Below are 23265 nucleotides of genomic sequence, written 5' to 3'. Positions count from 1 at the left end.
TGCATGCAGAAGCAGTAGTACAGGAAATGTGGCCATGCAGAACCTGCACAGGTGTGAAAGTGTTTTGTGTGCTAATACTTCTCTTTATTGCTGCCCGAGGAGTTTTTGCTTTATGTTGAATCTACAACACACACAGCACAGGTGTGATATTTTTGGATGTTAAAAGTTTTTGAAATGCTGGTAGGAAGCCTTCCAAAAGAAACAGCAATTATACATAGAAGGATTTTTCAGGACTTTTGCAGAAACCTAAAAATACATTGAGGAAATAAAAATCCATGAGCGATCATGAACAATGCTTATTTAATTCATTAACAGTTTATGCAAGTGATCATAAATAATGTAAAATCTAAACATGAATTCTCATTTCTGTCTTTACAAAAAATAGAAGAAAATTTGGTACTACAGGAAAGTTCCTTCCAAGATGAATAGAAGTTCTTTATTCACAGCTAATAAACCCTTTTATCTTTTTAATTTTTTTTCCTTTAAGAAGTGCCCTTAATTAACCCATGTGCTGAATTCATTTCAGTGAATTCATTAATTCATTTTCCCCAGTAAAATTGGAATCGCATTGGTGCAGAATTTTAAATAAATGATTAAATAATTTGATTTAGAAGACAGTCATTTGCAAACCCCTGCGACAGACTCACAGTCTGACTCGCAGAGTGTATCCTGCTGCTATACAGTAGTTTGAATCTCACTCCGGAGAGGCAGCTGAATGGCCAGCGTGATGGTTAGTAGCAGGTGAATTTTTGAAATTAGAAAAAGGGTGATTTTCTAAAAATTTCACATCGTCTTGCCTGTTTGACAAATAGGGGGGAAAAATAAAATGCTTAACTATGTCGCCATAGCGTCTACCCAACCAAAATCTGCATGAGGGAAAAACTATTAATTTCCTCCCTGTGAAAATGCACAATGGAAATAGCAACCCACATTCAAAAACATGAACATATGCCACAAACATCAAATCTCTGCAGAGACCCATCTGTCTTTTTTCATTAGCAAATTTTGAAATATGCTGTGCACCAAAACATTGAACAGCAGTTCAATAGTAGCTTATAACTAATATCAGACATTAGAATAACCACTCTGCTCTTTACTGGGTTTTTGAGAAATTTGTGAAGAACTAAAAAGAGGAAATAAATAAAAAAAACAAACAATTTAAACCAGCATAAGGAAACTAAAGCAGATCTGTGTGGAGCCTGTGATGTGACTCCTCAGTGAGGCTTTGTTTTATTTTTCATAATCACATTTGTTTTTCTTCATTGCATTAATAAATTGCCACCAACAAAATAACAAAATGTAAGAAGATGTGAATTCATGTTCAGCTGTTTTGTTATTACAGTACCCATCACCCCCCCCACACACACACACACACACACACACACACACACACACACACACACACACACACACACACACACACACACACGTGTGCCATACAAAATGTTTTTTTTTACATCTTATCACATTGTCACAGCTCATAATCTGGCAGGCTGTTTGTTGTTGTGCTTCGTTAACAGCTTTTTCTTCTTCTGTCATCGTGTTTTCCTGCCTGTATTTACTTTTTTTTTTTTTTTAATCTGTTGTCCTAGACTGCACATTTACTCTAATTCATCCCCCGAATTCTGTCCTTACATGTGTTGCCCAGTCGTATATGGTAGAAGCTCACTAGGATATTGTTATTAACGCTTTTCTCCTCTATGTTTTTGTTTCTCTTGTCAGCGCATGCAAAACTGAGGAGACGAAGGATGATCCTGAAAACAAACCAGATGGAGGAGAAGATAGAGACGAGAGCAGCAAGGTGAAGTAAAAGCTCTCCTGAGACTATATTAGTGATATGTTTTTTGTTGTCTTCTCTTCCTCTCTCGCTCTGCACCATGCCACAGACAACTTGAGATTTCTTTGAATACTTTCTTCCAATGTGTTATAAAAAAAAAGGAAAAGTAATTTTGCATGGGGGAGGGGGATTAAAATTGCCTCAGGGAAGAATTTCTTTACGTTTTGGACATTTGCAAGCTGAATACTTGCATGGCTACTAGGTACTATTAAAATAAAATGGTTGAGTTAATGGTGCATTTTTAAACGCTCTAATACATTTGACAGCAGAACAGATAATGTTTTCCAAATGCAAAAATCTCATCTCTAGGTTTTTATTGCTTACTGAGTCAGGTTTCATTTGGCAAGTCCAGCGTGACTAACATAAACTCCAAAATGAAAGTTTAACCTGTGAATATAAAAGCTGTCGACCATCTCAAAACATGAATTCCAAAAATATTTTTTGGCTTAAGATCAGTTTTTGTCAATCTGTAGAAACCTGGCATTCACAGGGAATGTGTCTTTGTGATATGATCATATAGTCCATTTCAATAGTTCATAGTTTAATAACAGCGTGGTATTGCATTCATTATCATTTATTTTACTCCTCAGCCAAAACGGCTGACGGGGTACTGCCGTTGTTGCAGTCAGGACATCCATGATTGTAAATGCTATAACTCGAGAAGCAGGGCGACATAAAAGTTTCAAATTGATACCATAGGTGCATCTACTAAAAATCTCGGATGAATTTGAATCTTTGACTTAGAGGTTGAGGTCACAGAGGTCAAGTTTTCTAAAAATCTTGTGAATGTGATCACTTCAGAACAAAACAGCACGGGATTTTCAAATTCATACCCCGGGTGCATCTGTTAGGAGACTAAGGGGTACTACTGGCAGCTGCCACTGTTCTATAATTTAAATATTCTTACTGTATCATGATTTTAATTAGAATTATACTGGCCAGTCTGAAGAATCCTTCTAAAAGAATGATTTATTGTATAGAAGAATTGTTACTCTTACACCCTGATCTAGGGGTAAGGGGAGCAGAGCATATGAATCATGTGAGACCAGGTGATGTAAAAGGACAATAATACCAGACACACCAGCAAATCTAATGGGGATTGGCTGAAAAGAAGGAGAATCCTTGCGTTGCAGTGGCCCGCAAAGTACATACTGCAACCCAACAGACATGCAGTGGTGAAACCACTCTATGACATGAATCTATGCCATAGAGCAAGGGTGTCCAAATCCAGTCCTCAAGAGCTACTGTCCTGCAGCTTTTAGATGCATCTTTGTTCCGACACAGCTGAATCAAATGAATGGCTTGTTACTGGGCCTTTGCCAAACTTGATTGCATTCTGAAGAGGTAATCCAACCCTTTGGTTCAACTGTGTTGGAGTAGGGATGCATCTAAAAGCTGCAGGACCGTAGCTCTCAAAGACTGGAGTTGGACACCCCTGCCATAGAGTATTAAGAGAGCAGTGCATCCCTACAAACTGTGCTGAAATTCCTCCACACTGATGTGAGAGACTTATAAAGTCATACAGAAAACTTTAAATCGTTGCTTCTAAAAGTGTTTTTTTTACAAGCTATTGAATCATAGGACACTCTAGAGTCCTTTTCACAGAACTGTGCCCATTCTGACTGAGACCTCGGTCAGGATTGAGATGCTGCTGCTGTCGTGAGAGTACTGTGCTGACAGGCTTTTTAAATGGCAAGATGCTGTGTTGGATATTAACCAGCACAGTTATCAACACGCAAGCCCACAAGGCCAGCCATTCAGGAGGACACCTTCTGAGGGACACTCAAGAGACCCTCAGAAGCAAAGAGTTTTTCTACAGTCGTAGAAAAACGGTGGATAATAGCATAGACAAGGAATAATCAGGGTCAGATAGAGCCACGGCTGTAACAATTACTAATTATTGGGCAAAAGAAACAAGCAAACAAAAAACAGAAAATGATAAAGGACATGATATAGTAATATTCACAAATACAGGCAAAATACACAACAAACCAAAAAATATTAAATTAAGGTAAAGAAAAGATGGAGTTAAAACAACAGAAGAAAATGTGATACAAAAAAATAATATTCAGCACAACGATAAAAGTAACAGCTAATAACAGTAACAGATAATAAAGAAATAAAAAGGTATATATTTTTAGCCAGGTGACAGAAAAGATGATTTTTGTGATTTATTTTTTTTTATTTTTTTGTGTGTTTTGTGTTATTCACAGGGAGAGGAAACCTGCTCCAGCACCGATACATCAGACAAGCCAGACAGTACTGGTCCAGGTGAGACAGTTACAAGTGTTACATACTAATATGAAGACCAAATGAAGAGTTCCACTACTCATTCAAGGACCAACCATACACATAATTCAAATTTTAATAGATAGCTTTATAATTTCTTGGCATTCGTGGGTTGTTAAAGGCTAACCTAACTTTTCAAATTGTACTTTTTCTTTTCTTACTCTGACGTTCTTTCAAATGGTTTGAAATACAGTAATTTCCCTCCACTCGATTACATTTCACTCCTCTGTTCTGACGTGAGGTGTTTTAACACGACATTTCCCATCAAAACTTATTTCATTTTTCCACTGAAGTCTTGATTTCCTTAGAGCTCTACTAAGGACTTGGATAATTGTTATAATGAGGCTTGCTTCTTCAAATCTTTGTTGTAGTATTATAAGTGCAGTGACACACATTGTTAAGGGAAAGCTGCGATGCTCTTTTTAACTAGATTCAGTGTTGATTTCTATTTGAATCAAATATTTGATCACATGTTTCCTTTAAAGTTGGTATGGAAACATCATTTTACAGTTTTAATTTCAATTCTGAAATTGAGGTATTTATTTATTCTCGACCAAAAGCAGTATTAGTAGCTAAAGGTATAATATTCAGAAGTTGTTGATTACTCTTTTTAAACACAACATTTTATTATTTAAAGACATACAGAGAAAGAAAGAAAAAGATGTGGTTCAGTGAACGAGAGTGAAGCGTGTTGAGAGGTGATGCCGGTGCCAATAACCAAGCTGTGAATCAGAGATATGAAAATGTATTTTCTTATTCTTTTGCAGTAGTTTTTTAATATTTCAATGACTAAACACAGTCACGTCTGTACAATCCTGGGAGAGGCATGCTTCATCTTGCCTGCAGTGGCTTTTTTGCTTTTTTGCTTTCACGCGTGCTCTTCATATATCTGTGACACAGAAACGAAGAAGAGAAGAAACACATCGACAGCAATATACTCTGGTCCTTGTGTTTTTATAGGATCACACCCTCACGTTCCCTCTGAGCTGAACAAAATAAGAGAATACATAAATAATGCAGGCTTTATCCACATAGACACACATTTGTACTGAATGATAAGTGGTTATTTAGATGCTTCTTTTTTTTGTATACCTTCAAACACATCCAGTGTGTGAAGGATCTAACGTGCTGACTCTGACTGGCTTTTCTCCAGACTCTCAGATGTCAGGTGACCTGTGCACCCAAGATGGAACTTTGGTCACCACAACGACAACAGGAACCGGGACCGGGGTGGCAGCTCTCCATGTTGTCCAAGCCCGGCCCCTCTGGCCCACAGGCCCCGCCTTGACGGCCCGATTACGTCGCCTCATCACTGCCTACCAGCGCTTCACACTACGACGCGAGCCACTGCTCAGGCATGACTTTATGCTTCACGATGGCCTCGTTGGCATGGGAATCGGAGGAGCTGGAGCTGCTCATAGTCATCACGCTGGTGGGCCACTGGCTTGGCAGCTGGGTGAAGATTTAAGAAGGTGTTCTGTGGTCGCTACAGAACCTGACCCTCTGTTTCTGGAGTGGCAGAGAAGGTAGAAATGTTTGACATAAGACAGAGATACCAAGCTTTTGTCGTATACTTTAATCTTACCTTTGTGGCTCTGCTGCTCGGCATCTTCATTCAGACACGAACGCATCTGCTTTCACATGCATTTATATGCAGTTTCTCAGTATATGTATTTATCAGTCATTTGTATTTTTCTGTGACCTTTTAGGTGGACTCGTCGAGAACAAGCAGATTTTTACCGCACAGTATCATCATTTGGGGTGGTGTATGACCCGGAGAGGAAGGCATTTGACTGGTCCCAGTTCAGAGCTCTTGCCAGACTGGAGAGGAAGACTGATGAGAGTCTGGAAAGATACTTCAATTCCTTTGTGAACATGTGCAGGACAGCATGCAAGCTTCCACCCAGGAAGGAAGAAGGTACTGTTTATGATAAATATGCCGGTTGGGGTTGTTACTGACATCTGTGATGGACTTAGTTTATCAACAGGGTAACCCTTGCTAATTTGTATTATTGCTCAGCTTCATGTTCCAGTTAATGTTTTCTGGGCACTGCAGGTTTTTGGTTTTCAGCCACACTTCTTAAGCCTACAGTTAAACAATACATCGTTTAGACTTTGTCATAAGAGTGTCAACTTGCAGATCATTTTTGAGGACCTCGTCATTGGGAACATTACTGACCCCTGCTAGTAAAATAGCCTCCATAGATGTAGTTTTTATAACTCATTTAACTACAAATTGCATGTTAACATATAATTTACACATAACTTACTCTCCTGTATATACGCAGGATAAAACACAAAATCATTTAAAGACAGGAGTGACTCTTGAACACACTAATACTCTCCATCCCTTTTACTCTGGTCTGCATTTTTCCTGCCTTCTCCACTGTCTCTATGCCAACATTGACTGTCACTGTTTCCGTTTCTCATCCTTTTATTCTTTCTCTGCTTCCCCTCCCTTTCTCTTGCGTCTCCCAGGACTGGTGGATCCCGCTGTGATTGTGGAGCCTCTGACAGAAGAAAGAGCAGCTAGGACGCTATACCGCATCGAGCTGCTGCGCAAGATCAGAGAGCAGGTGGGCTCTTTGAAGAAACAAAGCTTAATAACAAATAGCGTCCTTTTCATCGATGGAACTCTGTTAGACATTGACTTCAAAGTTTATCTTGCTTTTACTGTTCTGAGTTTGTGTTGATGGTTTAGAGGGGTTCAAATTAACCTCATTTGTCCCTCCTTAGCTCCCTTCTTTTCAGAAGGCTAAAGATAAAAAAGTGAATCATCGGTGAACCTGTATACAAGTCATTAAAAAAAGACACTCCCTACAAATGATGTCATATCTAACCTCAGAATAGACATTTAGACATTTTCTACATGGTCAAAAGTGTGAACTGTTTATAAGTCAGACTGTTTATCATGCGTTAGGTTACACAGCTAAAAACTGGGGCTGAGGTAATGCCCACAGCTAACTCGCTAGTTGTGTTGGGGAGTCTAGTGCCAAGGGTCAAAACATATTTGTCCAGAAAGCATAAAACAAAAGAACGACACTTCTGTCTACTAAACCTGACCATCTCTCTGACTATGTGAATATAAAAATGGATAAAATGTAGACATTTTCATTCGGTTAAGAAAGTAGCTTGGTCTCTGAACTGCATCCCTCTCTCAGGTTCTCCGCCATCCGTTACTCTCAGCCCGTCTTCAGCTGTGCCGGCCCTCGCTCTACCTCCCTGTATGGTGGGAGTCTGGCAAACACGACCGCGACCTCCTTATTGGGGCAGCGCGCCACGGTTTGAGCCGCACCGACTTCTACATCCTCAACGACCCTCAGCTGAGCTTCCTGGAGGCTCACAGGAACTATGTCAGGGGACACCCTGCTCACCTTCATCCTCAAAGCCACCATCACCCTCATCACACTGGCTTGGCGACTCATCCTGGCATCTCATCCTCCTCCTCATCTCATCCCCAGCTTCCTCATCCTCACTGCTGTCTGTACGATTCGGGACTCGGTCGCCACTCTCCTCAGCCTCCTGAATATCCCCACCAATCCTCTCATCACCACCACCATCATCATCACTCGCAACACCCTATACCTCCATCTGCTCCCTCTCCTTCCTCTTCCTCTTCTTCTTCTTCTCACCCTCACCTTCACCCTCCACCATTGGATGCTCATGATTCAGCTTCACCAAGTCTGGGAATAGTTCCTGGACCTCGAGGAGATTTCCTTGACTGTCCACCTTTGGATGAAACTCTGGAGCTGGGCACGCTACAGCATGACACCATGTCTGCAGATTCTTTACATGGAGGAAAGGTTTCCAAAGATGCCCTCAACGGTTTCCCCTTTAACTCAGCTGCAGGAGGTCAAAGCATGCTCAACTCATACGGTGTGGGTGGGACAGACCTGGATTCAAAACTAAGGAGTGATGTGCTCGTTGGTGAGCAGGGCTCGTCTGAGGAAACTGGGCTGATGGCACCATCAGTGGAGCTGGATCAGTTACAGGTATGCAGTGTTATTTGAGATAACTACTCTGATATTTAAATAAGACTTGTATAATAAACTATGTCTGTGATTGAAATGTCAACTGTATGGACTGCATGAGATGCTTTGTTTCTGCCCTAAGCAAAAAATTGAATTTATAGGAAATTTATAATTTATATGTTTTAAGCATTTTTATTGTCTGATATAGCAAATATCTGACGTTATGACACCTACTCGGTTAATAAAAATATAATAAAAATGTTTTTGGTCATCAACTAACCATTTGAAATTTAACAGTTCAAGTTATTCACATAGGTTTTCTTATTTCTGTGCTTTGACATCCTACACTTCTGTATTGCAGGCTCCCTGGGACAGTACGGACCACACTAGTCCTGCTCACCATATGTTCAATGAATCTGATCCAATCCTGGGTCCTTCTACCTTAGAGACGGGCTTCCTGGAGGAGGAGGATGAGGAGGCACAGGGGGGAGACAGAGGAGGGGAGGAAGGTGGAACTCTGGAGGAGTGTTTGGGCCTTCCGCCCTCATCCCCTCCTTCCCATCCATCAGCAGGCGATTCTGTTGAGCCACTGTCCTCAAGTTACATGCTCTTTAAGGTTGGTTTCACCAGCCTGTGCCCTCTGGATAACAGTGCCATCTTACAAAATAAATATAAAATGAATTTTAAAATCATCTTAAATGTCTTTGTAATCACAGCCCTCAAGATAACAATAATCTGAAACCCTTTTCATATTATCGGCTTAATGCTCAAATAATGTAATGCAATGTGTCCAGTGGGGCAGACGGTAGATAAACATGGAAAAATTGCTCTAACAAAAGAGGAAAAAGTAAAGGGGAAAATCTGTTGTAGGGAATATTGAAAACACAAAAGTGCTCAGCTGCATTGTTAACTGCTGACATTTTGCCTCTTCTTTCGGTTAGTATATTCAATGAACGGGTTGTGTTTCAGTAAAGCTCAAATGAATGCTGATCTTTGATGTTTGTCAGGGTCATATTGCTCCAAGTGAAACTATTCATTGGATTTTGCATATTTTACATTTTAAGATCTGTAAAACACATTTGCCAAACACTAAGGGCTGCACTTATCAAGTATTTGCCAAATTATTTTCTAAAATGGCATCTTTTCAAATTCTATTAGATTAGATGAAACTTTATTAATCCCTCAGGTGGGTTCCTCCGGGAATTCAGTTTCTAGTAGCACAGCACCGACAGAAGTTGCGTGTTACAGATACAATAGAGGGGAATAAGAGTAAAGATATAAGCATAAATATACCATATATACACATATATAAATACAGAATATATAATATGGATAAATAGGGATACCAGTGGATTGCACATTTGAGTGAGTCTATTGCACAGTGATTATTGCACAGTCGAATAGAAGAAAAAATATTGCAAAGTTTGCAAAAAAAAAAAAAAAAATTGTAATAATTGAGAGAAAATTCTGAAAGACTTCTCAAAGATGGCCGTTTTAGCTGCAGTTTAACATCAATGTTAAAAAAATAGCATGTTAATTTTTATGACATTGGAAATGTTCATTATAGATTATGTTCACATCGTGCGATTTACATCTTTCTTTTTTTACCCCTCAGCCGTAAAAGGCTGATGGCATGTTGTTGTCACCCTGCAGGCGGCATGGACACGCGAGTTTGTGAATGTAATACTTTAGAGTAAGGCGACATAGGAGTTTCAAATTCATTTCACAAATGTTTTGATTAAAAATCTGGGATGAATTTGAGTCTCAGTGACCTCGACCTCGACCTCAAGGTCAAAGGTCAAGTTTTCTGAAAATCTCGTGAATATGATAACTTGAAAACAAGGTGATGTAGAATTTTAAAATTGATACCATAGGTTGTCTACTAGGAGCTTGAGGGGTAGCACTGGTGTCGCCAGTATTTTTTTAATTGCAGCGATGAATAGCTTCGTGTGTGTGTGTGTGTGTGTGTGTGTGTGTGTGTGTGTGTGTGTGTGTGTGTGTGTGTGTGTGTGTGTGTGTGTGTGTGTGTGGTTTTTCTTTTTTTTTTTAATCAATTTAAATGTTGGAAAGCTGCGACTTGATCACACCATCATTATACAAGTAAACTAAAGTTAATAATCAGTAGTATTATATTATTGCCAAAATGAGCAATGCCATTTAGGCTTCAATAAATCTAACACTTATATTTTGTGTCCAGGACATTGGTGTGAATGAAGAACCGAGTGCAGATCACACGGACCTGTCAGCAAGTCCTCCTCTGCCGTACGTACCCCCTCCTCCACTTTCTCTGTCTGACATCACTGCCCATGAGCCACAGGATGGACTGGGGCACTCTGATGTCTCTGAGAGCCTGACTAATCCTGTGGAGGATGGAGATGATCGGGAGGAAAGTACCGGCTTTGAGTTTGATGATAAGGAGGAGGAAGAAGTTGAAGACTTGTCAAGGGAGACCTTGGAACAGAATGTGGAAAAACAAAGAGACAAACATCTGGAAGGAGAGGAATGTAATCCAAACCAAGGTATGTCAAAGGGAAAATATTGAGCATAGTATTTAACCTACTTTTTTTTTTTTTTTCCAGGAATGATCACAAATATTCAGTTTGTAAAGATGTACAAGTTGCTGTCATACATACATGTTAATATATCATAAATTATATCAGTTGCTAATGAAATGTCCTGATGTTTTAAGATTTCTTTAGGCCGTATACACTATGGCAAAGCCTCTTAATAACTTTAAACCGTCTAATGTTTTACGCCCCAATCTGAGGATTAAAAAAATGAAGAGATAACACCAACCACTGCTATGTCCCCTACATTACATCTCAATGTTTTTTGCTTGCAGGTGCAGACCAAAGTTTGGGAGTTTTGAATCCACCCATGGAAGTGCCAGAGTTAGAAGGGATAGAATCAGAGTCTGCCCTTGGAGAACAGGGCGAGAGGAAGGAAGTCTTTATCCAAATGTCTCAAGACCTCGAGGGTCGCTTTGACCAAGCAGAGCATAAAAAGGACTCACCCCAAGACGTGCACTCTTATCTTGGAAAGCTCGAACAGGAGGGCAGCCTATCTATTGAAGAGCCTACGGAGGAGGTGGAGGGGTTGATTTTGTACCAAACGGTGGAGGAACGGTCTATTGAAAATTCTCTTGACACTGAAGCATTGATGTGCAACACAACTGAAGAGTTTGTGCAAATGAAAGGAATTCCAAAAAAGTCTAGACAGGGCAGCTTGATGGGTCGCACAGATCTAGCAGATCAGGTAGATGAGATTTCCGAAGGGCAAGAGGATAATGTTTCTCCGTTTGATGTTCCGGTTGTACAACCCTGTGATGAGGAGGAAGAAAAGGGTTTGAAACAACTAGATGTCAAAACCAATAAGATGGAGTTGGGTAGCATTTACTCGCAATTTGGACAGCTCTCCTGCCCTTCTGTTTCTGTGTCATCCCCTACACAACCATCAAACTCTACTGAAACCACCAGAGAGAGCAACAGCATGGAGGAAGCCAAAAATGAAGCCTCTATGGCACACTGCAAGGGTTCAGACGAAGACCTGAACTTGCCCGATGGCAGCAGAGACTGTAAGAATAACGCACTAAAATTCTCCCTTGATCAGGACAGCAAAGATAACCTGCTCGATCAAAATGAAATCAAAATGGGCTCAACTCTGCCTGTGAACAACATCGACACAAAACCATCTGACCTTAAATTTTCTCATTTACCCGATGGTGAGGAGAAACCAGAGCAATTGTTGCTACCAGTCAAGATTGAAGATACCAAGACACAGACTATTGAGGATGTTTGCCCTGATAGCTCTGAAGTCAAACACACCAGTTTCTTTTCCTACCCCGTAAAGTCAGAAGGATTGGTGACCAAAGCAGAGCAGTTAGAATATCCGATTAAACCTGAAACACTGGAGACTAAACCTGAAGATCTGAGCTTTCGTATGAAGCCAGAGCATTTAGACACTAAACCTGAATTTTTGCAGTTTGTAGCCTATGCAGGTGGCAGCGAAGTCAAATCAGAGGTCAAACCATTAGCTCTGGGGTTTAGTGCTTATCCAGAGAGTCCTAAGCTTAAGACCGAGGCAAAGCCTGAAGACCTGAGGTTAGCAGCTTTTCCTGAGACATCTGTCATCAAGCCTGAAGCCAAGGCTGAGGGTCTGGGGTTCACAAGCTACCCAGAAAGTTCTGAGATAAAACCTGAGGCCAAGCCAGAGGTCCTTGGGTTTACAGCGTTATCTGAGGTCAAAACTGAGACAAAACATGAGATGTTGGAGGCAGATAGCACAGTCCTGACCCCAAAGCTTGAGCAGAATGATGGCCTAGTAGAAACCTCAGAAAGTGCAGAGTTGAAAGGCCAAGTAAAGGAGGAGAGACCCAGTACACCCGGTGAGGATGCTGAGACTTTCATGAAGTTAATTCACCTTTCACACTTAAATTCATTTGTTTGTACTTAACCCATTTCCATTTTGCACAGTGCCTGTGGTTGAAGGGTTTTCTGCCAGCCCCAGGTTTGCAGCTCCCATTTCAGTGTGTGAGATTCCTGACAGCCTTCATGAAACCAGAGAGCCAACCATCGCTCAGCTGTTACAGGAGAAAGCACTGTACTCATTTTCTGAGTGGCCAAAGGTAAAATATATGTTTAACTATTACTGTAACATTCTCAGTGATGTGTTTACAAAATATTTAACAGTAGACGTTGATTCTCCCATGGTTAAAACATTTTTGACAGTAAAGTTAGAATAATTATTTTTATAAATTCTGCTCTTCCTCTTTTGCAGGAAAATGTTTTCGTTTTTGCCGATTAGAAGCAAAAATACCCTGTTTTGAGTTCTCACCGGCAATTTCACTGCTTTCATTTAGAGGACAGTGCTGACGCTGCTTAGAAAGTCTGAAAAGACAAAATGAGTTTTACATTTTAGCTAAATTTTGTGGCACTTGGTACACTTCTTGTAAATTAAGTTATTCGTGTTTATTAATTAATTTCTCCGCTTATTTTTATGGCCCCTGTAGGATAGAGTAATCATCAACCGCCTGGACAGCATCTGCCACGCCATCCTTAAGGGGAAGTGGCCTTCATCTAGCGAGCAGTATGACTCACCAGCCGCCCTGGCTGCCAACTCCTGCTTGGCCAACAGTTTAGCCCAGCACCACCAACACCGAGGAGGTTTTCTCTCCACCACGGCCTCGGGCTCTGTCCCAACCCAGGCCAGGGTGCAGCAGGCGAATCCTGCACTGGGATTTTCCATTCCTCCCCCTCTCACAAGACTACCTAAGGTGAGACTCGAAGAGTGAATGAATAAATTAACTCCCTTTGTTGCACATATCGGTGTATCTGTCATCTGTCAGCATTTATCTCTCCCATGCCATGGCTCATACAAGTTGTGCCCAGTTTGCTTAAAGTGCTAACAAGGCTGACTTTAGACTGACTATAATCAACTGACTGACCAGGTCTTTGCAAAATGCATCATGAGTCTGACCGAGTTGTTCATTTTCTGCTAAAGATTTTGTTTGTTTGTATGTGTCTCCTTAACTCTTCATTGTTATGTTCTATATAAAATATAACTGCAATAGTTATAAATAAAACTATTAGCACTGGGCACCTCTAATCCACACCATTGCTTTGTTGCTTATTGTGAAGTTTCCTGTCTCAGTAATGTGTACTGTTGATAATATAAATGTGGAGATTAGACTTGGGCAAGTTGTCATATATCTATAAAGACACATTTCATATATGCGAGAGTGAGAATAATGACCAGATTTGTGTCTCTGCTTTGAGTTTATATTCTGGCTGCTTAGCCTTCAGTGTTTTTAAACCAAGAGGTTTGTTTACAAAATGTTTGACACCATAGGCCAGCGAACAGATGGATTATGAGCTGTTTGTTCCGTGTCTCATACTTTCAGATGTAAACAAGTTAACTTGTCAGGTGCCTGAAGCAGCATCCAAAGATGACACACTCACTCTCAGGAAAAAAACAAACAAAAACATTTTAAATATCTAACAGTTTTACCCAGGTCTAGTTGACAGCCGCCACTGTGTTGTGTCTCAGTCCATATGTATGTTTAATAAAGCCATCATCTCTCTCCCATTCTTGTCTACCCCTCACCCACCCTGTCCACCCTGACAGTACATGCCGCGGGGCGGCGCATGCGGGCGCGGAGCTTGGCGCCTTACCTCCTTGCCTCTGTTACAGGAGAGGCTTGTGGCTCCTGCCTTCCTCCCTGAGCTCAAACGAGCAGGAGGTCGGAGGTCTTTCGACTATGAAGCCGCTGCTGCGGCAGCTGCCAAGGTTTTAGCTGGAAAATCTGCATCGTCATGCCACACTGCTGTTACCACAAGCTCCAGTAGTGATAAAGCACCCGTGGTTGCTCCGCCCTCTCACCGTACAGGAGCCATATTGATAAATGGCTGGCAAGAAGCAGCCATAGATCTGACCAAGTCTTCAGGAGAAATAAGCACCACGAGTAGCATTGGAACAAATGAAGCTGTGGTTGCACCAGGAATCAGCCACCTCAATGCTGGTGCGGGCAGCAGTCATAAGATACCACCGCCACCTCCCATCACGGCCCCGCTGCCAGGCCCCGTGGGAATCGACATGGCCGGAATTCTGCAGGCGGGGCTCATCCATCCGGTAACAGGACAAATAGTTAACGGGAGCCTGAGGGGAGATGATTCAATGAGGAGGAGGAGAGGGAGGAGGAGAAATGTGGAAGCTCTGTACTCTGAGTTCACCAAGAGCCGAGGACTGCACCTCCCTGAATCACAGGTGGGTAGAGGGAGGAGGGCCTTTTCAGAGTAAGGGCATTTAGAATAGTTGCACTTACTTCAGAGTGAAAGAGAAGCACCACCGAGAACATTTTGGGGACAAAAAACAAAAGATAAAGTTGATTAAAAAAGAAAGAAGAAAGTAAATCTTGTGTTATCTATATGTGTCTGTCTCTCCATGTACAGGGCCGGGTTGAGGTGATCAGCCACTCTTCTGTTTCCTCCTCCACCTCCTCGCCATCCCCCTCTCCCTCAGAGCGACCTGCAGGTCCTCCCACACCGTCCTCCTCTTCTACTCCCACCCCAACCCAGACACCTCCTCAGCCAGAGATTGTGGCCATTGACAGAGAGGCAGCCGGCAAAGGTCTAATTGAGTGGCTGAGACAGAATCCAGGCTACACCATGGATCTGCCGGCATTTGCTCATGTAAGTCGAGGATTTCTAGGATTGTAATGCTCTAAATCCTGCTGTGTTGTATTCTTTATATTTTGCCTTTTCTGTATTGGAATGTCCTCTGCTGAGGCTACAGTTGAGCACTTATTCTTTTATGCTCAGATTAATTGGCACTTACAACCTTTTTCCCCATCTACCCTCCCTGGCTACTGTGCAGTCTGGTGCAGGTCTGTTGCATGGTTTTGTAGAGCGTCCCAAACAGAGGAGGCATCGCTGTAAAGATCCCACCAAGCTGGATATAAACTCTTTGACGGGGGAGGAGAGGGTCCCAGTTGTGCACCGCGGCACTGGACGCAGGGTAGAAAACACACACAGACACGCATATAAAATACATGAAACACAAAAATCAAATAAAAGTGTTCATTTTAAAACATAAAACTGAACCAATGAAAGTTCAGCCATGGGAAGTAGAAGGATTGCTGTGTTATTGCTTCCTTTGCTGCAGTTTGGTGGCGCTTTGCTGTCCACCAATAATACAGGCTGCCTTTGAGTAGGGGAAGCTAGAAAAAGCCTACATACAATTTGATATCATTGCAACTACACTGTGCTGGTTTTCCTACTTTGCAGCTTGGTGGTGCTATGGCTCCGGCCATAAAGGAGCTCTCTAGATGGTTGGATGCCAACTCGGAATACTATGTGGCTCCAGACTGGGCTGATGTGGTCAAACACTCTGTGAGTATGATACTGTGTAGCATTGGATGTCAACAGGGTGTGTTTTGCCCCTCTCTGACATCAGTTGTAAAAGACAACGAGCCCCAAGTGTAACATTTCCTCAGAAATGCCATGCACATCAAGCCTGTGTAGCAGGATATCACAGACTGCAGAAGGCTGACATAAGAAGCTACAGATCTTTTTCTGATGTAGAGAATCAGGCATGAGTTGTAATTACTGCCACTTTTTAGGATGTTTTTGTGAAAGCCCTGAAAATTTTGAAAATCTGTTGCGCTGAAACTTATTTCACTCTCATTCAGTTAGTTGTATAGTTTTCATGCTAAAACAACCAATTGGTGCCATACTAAAAATGCAAGTATGCAAGCAAGTAGATTTGGAAAGAGATGTAGCGTCATCTCTACTCTCACAGGAGTGTCAGACCAGTGAAAGACTAAAAAAAAATGATGCTTTTAATTGTCCTTTTGAATTTTCCTATGGCTGTTCTTCTACCTGCGATACTTTGTCAGTTCCAGTTGTTCTTGTGCACTAATGTGTTGTCTCATGGCCTCCTCTTGCAGGGTTTCCTTCCTGAAGGGAAGTTCTCTCGGATCCTCACAGAACCCGTCAACAAGGACCCAAGTTCCCGCCGCCGTGGACGTCGACCTCGCAGCGAAATGCCTAAACCTCTCCTGTCCGTCTCGGACTCTTCCTCACCGGGTCTCGGTCCTCCTCTCTTCATGAATGGTGGTTTGATTGGCAGCATGGACTCCATGGTGGCCATGCAAAATCTCCGCAGTGGTATCCCTGGAATTCCCATCTCTGGGATTATGGCAGCTGGATTCCCGCATGGTTTCCCTGCAGCTGTCTCAGCGGGAGGAGCTGGGGGGTCTGCCGAAGATGCCAAGAATGGTCTGAGTATGTTACCCATGATGCTGCATGGAATCCCGCACCCCCATGGGGCTGCAATCCCACAGCATGCTTTGTTCAGCGTTGGCACCATGATGGCACACACGCCACCGCCACCTTCTCCTCATCCCAGCTCCTCCTCCTCCTCGACTTCCTCCTCTTCTTCAGCGTCTGCTGTGAAGGTCACCACGACAACTGCACCGTCTGCAACTGAGGCGGCCAGCCCTTCTTCGACAACGCCTGCAGAAAGAGAGGGCAGCGCCCCTGCTGCTGGTGGCGAAAAGGACAGGACGCGGGAGGAGAAAGGCGCTGCAGAGGCTAACAAACGACCAATAGCGGCAGAAGCAGCAGCCATCATTACCTCCACCACCAGGGCCCACCTCAGCTCTGCACATCTTGGAGCTGGCACTGGCAGCCATCTTACCTTCAACCCTTTCCTAATCCCGGGCATGTCCCACGGTTTGCTTTACCCACACATGTTCTTGCCACATGGTGGCATCATGGCACTTCCAGCCATGCCCCCTGGTGCAGTTGATAGCTCTCCAGGCAGCCCCAAGAGGAGAAAGAAGAGAGGAAGAGAAGAAGGCGAGCGAGAAGAGGAGAGGGAGAAGGCAGCAACTGGAGATGGAGAGGAGAGAGAAAGTACAGATAAGGCTGGTGGTACCTCCCACCCAGGCACCTCTTCATCTCCCTCCATCCCCTCTACCTCAGCTTCAGACCCAGACCCAACTCCAGCTGACGAGCTCCAGACTGGGCAGGGGAATGCAGAGGGTGGGTCTTCAGAGCCCCAGGAACCGGACTCCAATGACCACACTGAGGGAGCAACAGAAGACAATGAGAAAAGATCGGAGGAGGCAAAGGAGGAGGAGGAGAAGCAGGACACTGAGGAGCAGAGACAAGTGGAACAAGAGGATGCATAGAGGAGAGGAACTGCAGAGGCCTGAAGGACAGCCCACTTCCTGCTCTCTCCTCCTGTCTCCTTTGTTGCTCTCCTTTCTCAGCTGAGCAACAGTGTAAAATTTGTGCCGTGTCTGTCAGTCAATGTCCATGTAAAGACTTTTATTATGATGATGACTAATAATGATGACGATTATATTCAGCTCGGTCATGTTTATATACCAAGACCCCACCCACCCTCTCCACTCATTCATTGTATACAAAGAAAACTAGTGTAAAAAATGATCCTCTCTGTAGTGTTCTCCTTCATTCTCCATTGAGACTGAGTCGGGAGGGATACTTCTCAACAGGAACACACCCAACACACACCGAATGCAACCTGGCCTGACCAAGAGCAACTCTGACCGTAGTATTGATACCGTTTTAGGCTCAAGGTGAGCCAAGGTGGACAGGCAGCTTTGGTTTTCGCCTGGTTTGTATGGACACAAGGATGACTGGGAAGGTGGGGCACAGCTGCCAGAAGTGGTTTTTCCGAAGTTATTTTTCTCACCACAGTTTGGAAATTCTGAAAAGCTCATGCGGGGGAGCGATTAAATCTTGTGTTTTGACACACTCCACTAAATCTAGGGAAATTTGTGCAATGTTCAATGTTCATGCCGACTAGATTAATCTAAAAGGAGAACAGTCATTCAGATATGACACTAAAACACCTTTTCCTAGTTGATAGTAACAGAAAAAACAACCTAAGTATCTAAATATGCAAGAGCCAGTGTCTGCTGCAGAAACACAACAGACCCACAAAGATTTTAGAGAGTAGCCCTTTTGAAATGTATCTAAATCACGTTGATATGATTGTGGGCGTTATTGAATAAAAGTATGTTTAGTGCATTTAAAAAGGCTGCCAAATTAGAAGAAATTAATTTGTCTCTACTAGTTTTATACCTAATAAAGTTAACAAAATTGTGAGAATAATGTTAACTAGAAGATCACAAAATACGAGCCAGGTTAGTCCATCCCAGTCACGAATGTTAAATCCTAACTTTAAGATATTCTGCAAGTTCTCCATGCTTTAGATGCATATTTTATTTTAATTATAATGTTATCATGATTCTTAATATTGTGTTGCTGCTGCAGTAACTCCTCCATAAAGTAGATCACAAAGATAAATCGAACGTGAACACTAGATTATGAATCCAGATTCCCACAACAGCAGTACAGCAGAAATTCCGAACAGCTATCAAGAGAGGCTTAGGCATATGCTTTCTCATTTGCTTTTCTTTATAAAGGCAAGGAACAATCATGAGATTCATTTGTTTTATTACTTTTATTAGCTCATGTAATTTTATTTTTTAACTCAGCCACAAAGTCACTTTGGGAGACCCCCACCTCCCTCCCTTCCCCTCAAGTGGTTAGCTCTAATCAGAAAACATGAAAGGGCAGGAACATCAACCCTAAGCTCATCCTGGCCACCAGGGGGCAGTAGGAGGTAGATGTGATATCCTGTCTTGCAAACACAGGAGTGGGGAGGAGGGCTGTGGGAGAGTAGAGGAAAAGAAGGTGCTCTTTTTTTTGGTCCCTTGGGGTTCATCAAGTCCTAAATTGCATTTACTTACAACAAATCAGGTAACCAGCATCTCATCAGGAACAGTGCAAAATGATGCTGCATAATGATTACAATCATGACCTGTAGCATCAGTCGGTCATCCCCCCCACTGTCCTTTTCCTGTTTTTCTCCTTAGTGTGTTCAGAAAGAGATTACCTGTGCTGTGTCGATCTTCTGTCCAGGGAAAGGGAACAGTCTGGTTTTTGTTTTTTTTGTTTTTCTTTTTGTTAGTTTTTTTTTTTTTTTTTTTTTTAAAGAATGAAGAACAGATAAAATAGGGAGAGGAGGGATATGGTAGTAGTATGAATCACTCTGGCTTTCCCCCGTCACATTAATTTTAATAGCAGTTCATACTAAGAGTTTCTAAATATGTAAATCTATCGCTGTATATTGCTGATTTTGTTTTTTTTGTTTTAAGCGCACCATTGATTTCTTCATTGTCTTTACTTTGTTCCTCCATTAGGGGGAAGAATACTTGACATATGCGCAGAGGATTTTTGCATAGAGCTTAGTCCCAGTTTTTTTTTCTGTATCAAACAGACTGTACTGTACATTAAAAGGATGCAAGTTGCTGGTTTTATTCAGTCTTTTCACGACAGGGTGTGTATTTTGGGGGTAAATGTCAGATGTTTCTGATGTAACGTATAACTTCACTTCTTTTTGTTTTCATATATGAAAACATTATTTTTGCACAATGTCTTTTTGTGAATGTTAACCTGTTTCCGTGTGGTCTTTTACTTTCCATTGTGTGTGTGTGTGTGTGTGTGTGTGTGTGTGTGCGCGTGAGTGTGAGCGTGCGTGCGTGTGTGTGTATGCGAGAGTGTGCTGTAATGGGAGAAAGTGTGTATGTGTGCATGCATGCGCACACATTTTGTGGTGGAGCAGTTTCTACTCTGTTTCGTCCTTACAGGTCACATTTCTTGTTGGGGAAAAAAAACAAACATAGTTGTTGCCTTGTCACAAGTTTGTGGCTACATATAATTTATTATACTTTTCTTTTGCTTTGCCAAACTTTCACCAAATATGACATTCTTTTTCTGTTAGTTTCATTATGTATTATTCAAAGTAAAATGCCTTATTTAGCGAGTATTTTTTTGTATAGATGTTCAATTACATCTCCTTATTAGGTCATGTTATTGTTTGTCTTTCCTTTTTGTTTTTATGCGTACACGGCATTGGTGATGTGCATTATCTTCAGAAGCCAATAGTAACGGAAGGTACCACTGCTCAAATCGCTACATTTATCCCTAAAGGTCAATCAATCATCCCTCAAAGCACAAATGGAGAGTTAACAAAAAGTGACTGTTTGCTTACCAGTGCCTCTAAAATTGCTTTCATTTCTCTTTTTGTGAGCCTCACTTGCACGCTATCTTGACTTCACGTTTCCAGTGTGGCGATTATCTTTTGGAAAGTGGTTAACATTTGAAAATCTAAGTGTTGGATTTTATCATTAGATGATGCCATGCTGTTCTTTAAAGGGAAATTCTGGGATTACTCAGTCTGGATCTAAATTTCAGAGTCTTATTGAAGAGTTAGGGTTAGCGTCTGCAACTTTCAGAATCCCAAAGTTAAACTTGTAGGGTAAATACCGTGCACACTTTTATTGACTAAAGCTGTAAAGTTAATGGAGATGAGCGCTGCACCCTAGCTGCTCTGCAGTTCACTGCTGCAGTCGTTTTTAAAGCTTTTTTCTTTGCACTCAGAGCTGTAATTATTCATGCTTCGTACCCTGACCTGTTACATTCTTAGCAGTGTTTAGCTTCTCAAATCTCCACAAGAAATCTGCTGATAATTAGAGGAATAAGACACAAGCTGGGAAATATCAGAATTTCCCTTTGAGGAATGCTACTTAATCTTTTAGAATTCTCTTCCTTCACGGGGCCTTGTGTCTGGTATCCAGCACATCTAGGATGATAATGCGCACACAGTATGTATGCAGCCTAAGTATTTGATTGTTGTCGTGTGTTATTCGAGATTCCCGAAAGAGCAAATCAGAAGGGGAAGCCAGTCGCTTTGCACCACAGATGATTTATCTCAAAGGAACGGGCAAGCGTTGCGTTCCAGAGGTCATGTGTGCACATCATTTGCTGTTAATGGCTTATTCTTGTGCAAAAACTTGTGAAACAAACTTGCAGGTGCAGTATGTAACCACAGCTCGGGGGCGGGGGGGTTAATCAAGTCGACTGGCGATGGCTCTGTATTGTCTCTTCGTGTCACACCATGCCTTCTTTAACAGTGTTTTTCTTTTCATTGAAGTTCTCGTTGGTTAACTTAAATGTTCTTCAAAACAGTCACCTCAAAAATGTAAACGTTTATCTCTTATCATAAAAAAATGTATTTATTGTACAGTTCTCGTCTTTACGTTGTTGACTGACCAGTGGCTGGTTTTGTTAAGTTTTCTCAAAGACAAAAGCATTTTGGTTCACGTGGAATTTAAAGTATCTAGTAATGTCACATGCCCTGTTTTTTAATTTGTCTTCTTCTTCCTTTTTTTTTTTTTTTTAGATGTAATTACATCAAAATTAAATGGTTAAGAGTTCTTAGAATACCTCCTCTTTATTTTGTCTGTGAAGGTTCTCAGTCATCCAGGTCATCGTAGTCGAAGGAGCTTGCCAAGAAAAGCGTCTGGACTTCTTTAAGTTGCTTGAAGACGTTTCACCTCTCATCCGAGAAGCTTCTTCAGTTCTAAGGTCAAATGGTGGAGAGTCCCAGATATAAACCTAGTGGGAGTATCCCCCCACAGAGGGATGTTCAATTACTCCCACTAGGTTTATATCTGGGACTCTCCACCATTTGACCTTAGAACTGAAGAAGCTTCTCGGATGAGAGGTGAAACGTCTTCAAGTAACTTAAAGAAGTCCAGACGCTTTTCTTGGCAAGCTCCTTTGACTCCTCTTTATTTTCTTTTCATAGTCCCCACGGTAATCCAGCGTGAGCCACCCTTTGGTACAGTCTGCAGATGCAGGATCCTTTCTAAAGCTGCAGTACAGTAGCATACTTTTTCAAAAACCTGTTTTTATTTTTTCCTCTAGAACGAGAAGATGACTGAAAACTAGCAGGTTTTGAAGCTGACATTGTAGGGAATCTGCAGTTCAAACAAGTAAAGTACCTGAAGAGTCTGTCAGATTCATGACGTGTTAATCATGCATTTAAAGTTCAAACTGCAAAGTTAGAACTCTGAAAATATCTACAACATCATGCAAATATATCGCACTAAATCTGGTTAAGGATGTTATATAGTTGTTTCTTTCTCCATCCTGATAGGCTCAAACTAACAGGTTATGAAGTCTTTGTGTTATTTGACAGTGTTCGAGGTTACATTAGGGAATGATGAGTCTTATTCATTTCCATAGTTCAGGCCTCCTATGTGGCTTATTAGAAGAGCACCCCTGATACGCAGCCTCAGAAGTTAAAGAACCCCTGAAAACAATCCATAAAAATAAAAACATTAGAACTTATTTTATTTGTCAAGCCAGTCATTACAAAAGCTGAAAAATATCAGTCTCCATATGTGTTTTTTCCAGTTCATTGCAATCGAATTTCACAGACACTAAAATGTTTTCTTGGCAGAAGACAAAACGTGAATTATTGCCCCGGCAATTATTTTCTTCTCCTTTGTCAACTTCAGACATTAATGTGGTGGAAAAGCTGTTACCTTTTGATATACACTCGTACTACCAGAAGTCGTCAACATGGGTTTATGTCGAAAGTGACAGGAACACCTGATCGTAATTTATCTTTGAATTAACAGCCATGCTTTTCTTGAATTTGCTTTTAGCTCGTTGCACCATCTTACCGAAGGGAAAGTGTCATTTAAAGTTTGAAGCGACCATGAGATTTAAAAATAGCATAACTGCAGTTTAGGTATAATGATGACAAATGGTGAAAGGCAACTGT

The 23265-nt window shown here is 41.7% G+C and overlaps 1 protein-coding gene across 3 annotated transcripts in view; it reads left to right on the top strand.

Moving 5' to 3' along the window:
- chd6 (chromodomain helicase DNA binding protein 6) overlaps window positions 1-21907 on the top strand; it is a 97278-nt gene extending 75371 nt beyond the window's left edge. For all 3 annotated transcript variants that reach the window (XM_085407125.1, XM_085407126.1, XM_085407124.1), the window contains exons 30-45: window positions 1723-1801; window positions 4051-4108; window positions 5280-5652; window positions 5836-6044; window positions 6605-6702; window positions 7288-8118; window positions 8459-8713; window positions 10295-10616; window positions 10940-12481; window positions 12570-12721; window positions 13106-13369; window positions 14221-14859; window positions 15045-15284; window positions 15469-15609; window positions 15879-15983; window positions 16541-21907. In XM_085407125.1, coding sequence (XP_085263251.1) covers window positions 1723-1801; window positions 4051-4108; window positions 5280-5652; window positions 5836-6044; window positions 6605-6702; window positions 7288-8118; window positions 8459-8713; window positions 10295-10616; window positions 10940-12481; window positions 12570-12721; window positions 13106-13369; window positions 14221-14859; window positions 15045-15284; window positions 15469-15609; window positions 15879-15983; window positions 16541-17788 — 6556 coding nt within the window. In that variant the 3' untranslated portion in view covers window positions 17789-21907. The remainder of the gene's footprint in view (window positions 1-1722; window positions 1802-4050; window positions 4109-5279; window positions 5653-5835; window positions 6045-6604; window positions 6703-7287; window positions 8119-8458; window positions 8714-10294; window positions 10617-10939; window positions 12482-12569; window positions 12722-13105; window positions 13370-14220; window positions 14860-15044; window positions 15285-15468; window positions 15610-15878; window positions 15984-16540) is intronic.
- The last annotated feature ends 1358 nt before the right edge of the window (window positions 21908-23265 follow it).

This window comes from Rhamphochromis longiceps, linkage group LG5 (assembly GCF_057381845.1).
Source record: "Rhamphochromis longiceps isolate RC_006_pf linkage group LG5, R_longiceps_female_GT1.1, whole genome shotgun sequence".
Taxonomy (NCBI): domain Eukaryota; kingdom Metazoa; phylum Chordata; class Actinopteri; order Cichliformes; family Cichlidae; genus Rhamphochromis; species Rhamphochromis longiceps.
Note: the sequence above shows the minus strand (reverse complement) of the source record. Positions and strands in the feature narration are given on the sequence as shown.